Source organism: Impatiens glandulifera, chromosome 7, assembly GCF_907164915.1.
Source record: "Impatiens glandulifera chromosome 7, dImpGla2.1, whole genome shotgun sequence".
NCBI classification, from domain to species: domain Eukaryota; kingdom Viridiplantae; phylum Streptophyta; class Magnoliopsida; order Ericales; family Balsaminaceae; genus Impatiens; species Impatiens glandulifera.
In genome coordinates, this window is record NC_061868.1 from 47562838 (window position 1) to 47572176 (window position 9339).

Below are 9339 nucleotides of genomic sequence, written 5' to 3' on the forward strand. Positions count from 1 at the left end.
TCTGATTTTGGGTAGAAGAAAGTAGAAACCTAATTTATATTATTTTTTTCATTAAATATTAAAAACATAATTATTTTCTCTTTATTACATTTTAAGAACATGAGTAAACGAGTATGTTATAAATATTTTCATTTCTCTATTTATTAATTATTTCATTTATTGGTACCGAAGTAAAAACATTTTAATAACTCATTTATATTTTTTATTTTTAGAATGTTGAGTCTATTTTTTCTTCACATACTACTCATCTTGTAGGTAGGTTAAGTAGGTAGCTCATAAACACATTTAAGCCAAACTTGTTAAATTATAATTATAAACTTGAACTTAAGACATTAGATTAATCGGTAATATTTTAATTATATATTTATATTAATTATTTTATAAATATTAAATATGTCATAATATTTAATAATTTATATTAATTATTTTTTTTAAATATTAGATACTAGAATATGAACAGTAAACGGTGCAATTAACCATTTTGAAATAAATAGAGTTTTCCTTTTTACCATAATCGATTTAAAAAATAAATGACAAAATTGTGATTGTAAGTTGGTATTAACTTTTTTTTGAAAAATAAATCAACTTAATACATAATCACGCCAAAACTATATAAATATATCCGATAGTGGCAAAACATTTGTGGGTTTTAATTACACATATAGATATATATTAAGGGTTATAAGAATCAATCTCCTAAAAACATGGAAAATATACACAATCTTCAAAAGAAGATGGCATTTAAGTGTTTTCCTTCATTACTGTTACTTCTTGAGCATTATCTATTCTTTCTACATATGCAGATGGAAACCATCCCACTCTTCCATTACACTCCCCTTCAGACCATCCAGTTGGAGCTACCTATCAATCATACAACTTTCATTTTTTAAAATAAACGCAACAAAATCATTCTTTTTTCAACCATATATATCATGATATTCGAGACTAACCTGGCGAACTACAACATAGTCCTCTTTTGAAAGGCTCAACTCCCCCGCAGTTTGAGTATCGAATCCATGTAAAACCTGAATAAAATAAGCCCAAATATTTCACCTTTCAAGACAACAAAAGATCCAGGCTTCAAATATTCAATCAACAGTCTATTTATTAAACAAAGCCCTGGATATAGAAGTGTTAAAACAGTGATAGATTACTAAAATGAAGTTTTGAAAATATAAAGATTGAAAGATTTACTTTTGCAACAAAGTAGTTGTCATGATCTAGGTTGTCCTTATGGGTACCACCACCGCCATTCAAACTAACAGAAACATGAAGACCTTGCTTTTCCGTCACATTCTGTTGATTCTCCAGCATCATCTGACCCATAAAACCATACACACATACATAGATAAGATAAACTCTTTCTTGGGAAATTCATAAAGCTAAAGTTACAGACAAACCTTAGCGTGAAGATTATCTAAAGCAGCAATAATGTTCAGATGATAAGATTTCTCAGCATCAACCTGTAAGAGGTCCAATCAATGATTTTGGGTTTCAAAAAGAGGGGAAAGTGGGAGATCTGGAAATAGTTATACAGTGACACAGTTTACAAACAATTGCAATTATGTTCAGAAGTGAAAACAATAAAGCAAGAGTGGACTATTCACTCTACAACTGCAACAAAAAAAAGTTGTTTAGACAAAAATACCATTGTTTTGAGCTTCTGGGAAGTAACTGTCTGCTGATGATCCTCCACGGACAACATAGCAGTAATTGCTTCCTTTCCAAGAGCCTTTACTGATGATTTCAGCTCATTCAATTTGTTTTCAGAGTTTTGAAGCTTAATTGCATACTCTGCTGGAGCAGAAGGATCTCCATACTTTGATCGCCGCCTTAATACTTCTGAAGCCTGATCATTACAAATGAGATAACCAGCTATCATCAAAGCTAAATCCAGCTACAAGTGTATCAGGAAATGACATCAAAATATACCTGAGCTTCCATCTCCTGGCAAAGTTTTTCATAGCGATAAGCCAAATGACGAGCATCCTCCAAAGGCGCTCCTGCTATTAATTTGCGCAGTGGTTCACAAACCTGTAAATTGAAAATCAACAACTATATGAACAACAGCAAGAGAAACAAAGCAATATTATAGATGCAAAATCATGTTATTGAGGATATGCATGGATGTATTGTCTGATTGTACAGAAATGACAGAAAATGGAACAGACCAATAATAGAAAGTTGCTTGATGAACACCATAAGACCTTGTTTGATGTGGGATATTTGAGACTAATCTCAAATAACCCACTTTCCAATTAACAATCTACTCATAATCACATCATTCAAATCATCAACCAAAATAACCTCTACTTTTTTTAAAACGAAAAAAAGAAATACCATTATATGTATAACCCCTTTCTTTTTAAAATGGTCCATGCATTGAGATGAAAAATGGACGTTTAAGCACAACGTCAAAGCATTACAGGGTTATATATGTATAACCCTAATGCCTTTTACCCAAATAACCTGATTTTCAATAACCATTTGGTTATTCAGATAACCCTAGATAAAACAATGCCCTAGTTTACAAGGTGAGGCAGGATAGTTTGCCTTGCTAATCTATAAGAAATGAAACATCTAGCATTGAATTCTAAGAGCTTCAACTTGTGACTGCTAATTTGAGGATATTTTAGACTAGTATATGAATACAAGTCCATGTGGGAATATAACTTTTTTATTGTCTATTTGTTTCAGCAAACACCATTGTTTTCTTCTTCTTTCTTCACAAAGACAATTACCTGTCTTTTCATGTGCATTTTAGTTACTCCACTTGCTAGCAAACCATGAAACTTGGTTCTTATTTACGTAATTTGGCTCATTAGACAAGTCTATTTTCAACTTGAAAATGAAATTTTGTAAAGCAAGAATGCATTGTTCACACAACCTGATCACCAAGTACGCCAAGCATTGTTTGTCGCTCGCTTTCCATTTCTTTGTGTGATATGCCAAATTGTTGAGCAGCCCTTGCAAGAGCAGATACAGAATTCTGATTCTCAATGCCATGTCTGCAGCAATCTTCAGCCAACCTTTTTGCTACAGAATCATTTTGAATGAGAAAACATGTAATCCGGCCTTATATTTTTAAATGAAGTTGGAAACACGCCACAATAACATTACCAATCTCCATTTGTTTTTTTCCAATTGATATATAGCCCTCTAGACCACGAACAATATCTTTCTGAAAATGCTGTGCAACATAATGAATTTCAGACTTTGCTCACATATCCAGTACTGTTTGCTGGAGTTGTCATAAGAATTTATTAGCTAGCCAAAAAATAACTTGCTAGATATAGACATGACTTACAAAATCTAAGACTGTACCTTGGCGGTTGTAGTTGAATTGTGTAACTTTAGAAGACGTTGATGATATTCATCTTCAAATTCATCTACTAGATCAGGCTCCTCCCCTAGACGTCCTAATTGTCTCATAAGCGCCTACAGAGAATCAATCTTCAATAATCAATCATATAGCTAATGCTAATTATGCTAAAAGTGCTGATTAGTAGAAAAAGTATAAGATTCCAAGAGAAGATGAAAAGATCAACATCATAAAATATACATTTCACAACCCGTGGAAACAATACACCACAAGTCATAACAAGGTTTATCATAGCATTGATTCAATATAAAACTTTAAAAATATTTATTGAATATGTTCATGGAGAAAATATGTCCAGAAACTCAGCCAATCAAAGAACAAGAGCAACTTAATTAGGTAATAAGGGATTAATTACCATATATACATTATGAAACGCTTACTTACAAGATCTATTTCAATCTCAATTTGTTTTCATTTCATGCTTTTACAAAACTAAGTTCAATTTCAATTGTCATGTTAGCTCAGATTCTCATAGACAAATCAACAACATATTAAATAATCCTTCTAAAAACATGTAGAAGTTACAATAAAATGATCAAACAAAACGAAATAGGTATGGTGATGAAGATGAAGATAAAGTAACCTAAAGTACCTGCTGCTGTTTAGCAACTTGTTCTCTGAGCTTGCTCGCTTGCCTTTTAAAGGCCTCCATGGTGACAGTTCCTGTCCTATTCCGTCTCGAAGAAACAACAGCAAACACAAACATATAGATAGAGATAGATAGATGATTAATCTGGTCAAGAGAGAATAGCTGATCGATCATACACTCGTTTACGGAATTATTGGAAGATCGGTGAAGAAGCCCCTGACCGGCAAGGAAGATGAAGAGACGGAAATCTACGGTGAGAAGAATGTTCTTCCGGCGTCTAGAGTAGCGTTTTAGTACTTGACTACATTCAAAATGGAGTGGAAACTGTATTCTCTCTCTCTATCTCCTTCCTGCTTTTAATTCTCTCTCTTTAACTCTGTTTTCAACTGTTAAATTTACTCTTCCATGACCTTTAAAGGGAACAAGAAGAAATTCTTCCAACTCTAATGGAGTAATCATTTTTCCATAAATATTTTCTACTGTTAGTTAGGAAATTTGAGAAATGAGCATAATAATAATAATGACCCGTATTTTGGGAAATGATCCGTTCTAATAATTTGCAAAAATATCTTATAGTTATGTACAAACTACAAAAGTCCAAAATACATTCGCAGTCACGTGAAGCAGTCACGTGAAGCAGTCACGTAAAACATGTATATAATTCGCGTAACGCGAAGAGATAAATGTAAAATGTCCAGAATACCTTTAAAATATTCTATAATAAATATTAAGGGTATTCTGGACATTTCATCTCTTCGCGTCACACAAATACATGTTTTGTTGTTTCGTTTAATGCGAAAGATATTTTGGACTTTGTACCTATTTGTCATTTTTATAAACTTTATAAGGTTTTTGGATATTTCTCAAAATATGATGATTATTATTATTATACTCGTTATATCAAATTCCACTTATAGTTTTTATTTTTATTTAAAATATTTTTATTAAAAAAAAGTATATTATTAATAAAAACTTAATATAAATATACAAGTTTTCAAAGTATTCATAAAAATATTATTAATAAACAACACCACTTGGAAGGGGTAAAACTGGACTAAAAAAATAACATTATCCGATTTTGGTAAAAGAGCTGAAACTTTTGAAAAGGGGACTTGGGAATATATGTAAAGTTTCTTTTATGTATTTCAATAAGAAGATGCATAAATATTATTAATAAAAATAATGAATTGAAATATACATTTTTAATTAAATTATTTTTTATAATAATATAATTTATTATCTTTGAATAATCAGTTGTTTTATTTGAATTTATAAAATAAAATATTTATAATGTATTATTTTAAAAATTTTAATAAATTTATATATTATTTAAAAAATTTTAAAATATTTTAAAATTAATAAAAAAATTCTAAAAAAAATTGACTTAGAATTTAAAAATGGTTCGAGTTTCGTTAAGAGATTGTCGACTGTCCGTACCAAAAAATATCGTTTGTCGTTAGTACGGAGCTGGGTTTAATGAATTTGGATGTGTCCCAAAAGTTTATCTCATAGAAGAGAAAGAAAAAATTGAATATTAAAATAAAATGTTATATATATAATTTTTTAAGGTTCAGAGTTTAAGGTTTAAGATTTAAGGTTTAGAATTTAAGGTTTATGTCATATATATTATTTTTTATTTGTCTCATTTATCAAAACAGCATCGTTTTGATCTCTGAAACAACAAGTGGGACAATCTCTTGGGACAGCAGATCCTCATTCGGGCTTAATTCTACAAAAAAAAAAAAAAAAAAAAAAAAAATTATCCATAAAAAAGTTATTTGACTCATTATTTTTTTAATTTAATTCATTGTGTGTCTATCAAATTATAAGAAAAATATAAAATTCTTGCGAATATATTTTTTTAGAGTCTCGTAAAAATATCCGTTTAAAGACTCGTTTATAGGTTCGTAAACATGTTCGTTTATAGACAAGTTAAAACTTTGTTTAATATTTATTAAATATATTGTTGAGGTGAGAAAACTTTAATATTTGGACTTTTTATTGGCCATTCCAATTCTATATGGGTTAGAATTCTATAATTTTAGAATTATATATATATATATATATATAAATAAATAATGATTCTATATATATTAGAATTTGTTTTTATTTTATTTTATTTTGTGGAGTCTTTGTCTTGAAAACATCGCTTTCAGTCCAATTATGTATTTGTTAGGATTTTATCATTTCGAGAGACCAAATATTATATAAACTAATGTCATAATCAAATAGATGTAATATTTATTATTATCTCTTTAATAATATTATATTTTCTGGATAAATGTAGTCAAATTTTATCTTAGTGAACCTGTTAAAATTGTGTTTTTTTTATTGTTTTAGGTTCGAGTTAGAGGAGAGTCGATGTGGATGAGCTCCATGAGCTCCGCCTCGAAACCTCCGGCGCCGAAGAGGGCATAATTGGTTTATGAGATATAGAGGATCGCCACCATTAAAGCGATAGCTTGAGTAGCCATTTTTAATTTTTTTGATAAATTTTTTTGATAGAGAAGAAGAAATATATGTCAATTATATTGACTACTTGGGAAGTATGTCATGGAATAATTTTGTTTGTAAAGCAAGAAGAGAATATGACACTACTCCTAATTATTTTCCAATTTAATTAATTATTTGATTCTCTTATTCCAAATATAGTCAAAATTTACATTCATCCATCATTTCTCATTGTTTTCAATCCCATTCTAAATTTTATTTAAAACTCTAATTTCTTAATCAGTTTAGTATGGAAGTATCATTGTTTCCATTGCTGTGTATTTAGTCGAACCAGTGTCGACCCTAAGGTAAGACCAATTAAGCGGTCGCTTATGACACCTCTCACGTTACCAATCAGAAAAATAAAAACTGATAACACTTTTCTTAAGTCTGTTAAGACAATAACCTACATTCTCCAGTTAAAATGCTTATCAAGCACAAATTGTTTCATAGACCATAAGTTTAATCCTAAATCGTCATAGTATAGGTAAGCAAATGGGTAAAATTGATCCGTTTTGTTCGAATTTTTACTATTTAATAAGGATTAATATATGTATTGAATTGAATATGATTTGGACAATCCAAACTAAAAAAATATTTATATATTTTTTTAGGTGAAGTGTAACATGAAATTATTCAATAATACATTAATTTATTCATTTATTTTATTTATATTTAATTAAAAATAAATAAGTGAATTAAGTATATTATATATTTTAATTCAAACTATTTTAGATTAATTAGATTATTTAATTAAATTCAATCATAATTAAACTAAATGTAAATTTAATTTAATTCGAATTTAATCAAAACCTAAATAGTTAATTAAATGACTAATCTGTCAAATGCTCTAAGATAATTCAATTTAATATTTTTTTTATTTAATTATTTAATTATTATTTATTTTATTATTTAATATTTATTATGTTTAATTATAAAAAAGTATTATTAAAATTTTAATGTTATGAATAATTTTGTTTAATTAAATAGTATTTTTAATTTTTTCTAAAATTTTTAATTAGTTACTTTTGAATCTTTTAATTAACTAATTAAAAAATTAAAATCTGAAAAAAAAAATTGAATAATTAATGCAAAAATAAGTTAAAAATATATTATATAAATTTTAAGAAAAAGAAATTAAAATTTATACTTTTATTTAAATTGTTTGAATAATTATAATTTAATCGGATCCAAGCTCAATCAAATTGAATTTCGGATTAATTCATTCCATGCTTGTACAAACCAATTCCTTGCAACTCTACATACCCTTTGCAGATATATCAAACCAACTAAACTTCAATGGATCCGTAAATAACTCTCCTGTCAACGTTCAGGCTAGTTATGAGGATTGGGGTGCCTTAGCAGAAATAAAATAAAATAAAATAATTATTTTTATAATTAAGTTTAACAAAAATAACATAGTTTAGTACAGTAATTGAGCAGTGTTACCAATTTGATCTCCATGAGAATTGAGAGGTTAAGAGCTCCAACGTGAAACATCTGGCCTTCCAGAGGCGGACGAGATAGGCAAATGAGATTGGACGGATGATTACTAATAACAACACATAGCGTAGCATGAGAATTGATTGGATTGTCATTTCGGAAAGAGCAGATCTGGATTAATAACCGGTTTTATTTGATTGTTTGAGAGGTTCTAAGTTCGAGCACGTTTAGTTAAATAGTTTAAGTTTGTTTGTGAATTATGTGTTAATCATTTTTGTCATATTTTTCTTATATAGCTTTAATCCTTTTAACTATTAATTTTGTTTGGTTGATAGTATTTTTTTAACAAAGTGCATACTTAAACTAAATGAGACAACCAATAATTATACTCTTTTAATGAATGAATATATCTTGTGATTTTAATCGAATTCATTCATGATTTTTTCAATTTATAAATTACTTTTACCACTTGAGCTACCTTAGTGTATGGTTGTAAATGAGTCAAGTCGAGCATAACTCGATTAAGTATTTATTAGCTCGACTCAACTCGAGTTCGACTCAATTATTTATCTACAATCTTGACTCGACTGGAAGAATTTGAATAAAATTAAATTTTCAAATATTTGTGTTGAAAAATATTTATTTTAAATTTTAGGTTTTTTAGGAAATATAAATTTTAGGTTTTAATATTAAAATAAATTTAAAATATATTATTAATTATCAGACTCGAAAAACTCAACAAGTATTCGAGCAAGTATTTATATGAGCTTAAACTCGACTCGAATACTAAACGAGCCGGATCGAGCTCGACTCAAATTTGGTCAAACTCAAATCGTATTTTGACCGAGCGACTCGTCAGCTTGACTCATTTGAAGCTCTCCTTAGTGAGTTAATTTAACTTTGTGATTTTTATAATCTGATTTAAAATTAACAATTCCCATATTGAACCTTTTTTTAAAATTTATTTCAAAAAAGAGTTTAAGATTGATAAAAAAACAAAGTTTGAGGACTTAAATACAAAAATAACTTAGGGACTAATTACTTATGTTTTCTATGCATTTTACAAAACCTTACAAAATCATAAAACTTCCATTGAAGAACAACTAAAATCTTATAGTAATTGTCACATTTCAAACATCTTAGCATATTTGAATGTGGCATATATACCAATGGCTTCATTGTCTAATTTTTATGTTTTGCTTTTTCTAAGATTGTTGGACAATTGCATTATTTTATATTTTTTTATTTTCTAATAGAAGAAGTTAACCCAATTATTTATGTAACTTAAAACGTTTTAAATAAGAATTAAACTAGTAATTTCTTAACTATTAAATGTAAATTCTTGTCAATTGAGTTATCCAAATAAGTTTGTATTATTATATGTTATTTTTATGGGTGAGTCGGTACGGTATATCGTAAATATTTTTCATACATT

At 28.2% G+C, this 9339-nt stretch overlaps 1 protein-coding gene across 2 annotated transcripts; it reads right to left on the minus strand.

Moving 5' to 3' along the window:
- Nucleotides 1-628: 628 nt before the first annotated feature.
- Nucleotides 629-4347, minus strand: LOC124945502 (SH3 domain-containing protein 2-like). Of its 2 annotated transcripts, XM_047485948.1 has the most exons (11): nucleotides 4148-4347; nucleotides 3975-4050; nucleotides 3325-3438; nucleotides 3121-3190; nucleotides 2888-3036; nucleotides 1933-2034; nucleotides 1649-1849; nucleotides 1401-1463; nucleotides 1195-1317; nucleotides 951-1025; nucleotides 629-861 (listed from the first exon to the last, which is right to left on the minus strand). In XM_047485948.1, exons 2-11 carry the CDS (start codon nucleotides 4032-4034, stop codon nucleotides 742-744), a joined length of 1077 nt encoding a protein of 358 aa, XP_047341904.1. In that variant the 5' UTR covers nucleotides 4035-4050; nucleotides 4148-4347; the 3' UTR covers nucleotides 629-741. The 2 variants fall into 2 exon arrangements, with proteins under 2 accessions (XP_047341904.1, XP_047341903.1); XM_047485947.1 differs by having other exon boundaries at nucleotides 3975-4347.
- Between the last annotated feature and the right edge of the window lie 4992 nt (nucleotides 4348-9339).

Coding starts and splice junctions, on each gene's coding strand:
- LOC124945502 (XM_047485947.1), bottom strand. CDS start 4,145: ATGATCGATCAGCTATTCTCTCTTGACCAGATTAATCATCTATCTATC. Junction 3,191..3,324: donor ATTCAACTACAACCGCCAAG/GTACAGTCTTAG, acceptor TATGTTGCACAG/CATTTTCAGAAAGATATTGT. Junction 1,026..1,194: donor ACAACTACTTTGTTGCAAAA/GTAAATCTTTCA, acceptor TATTTTATTCAG/GTTTTACATGGATTCGATAC.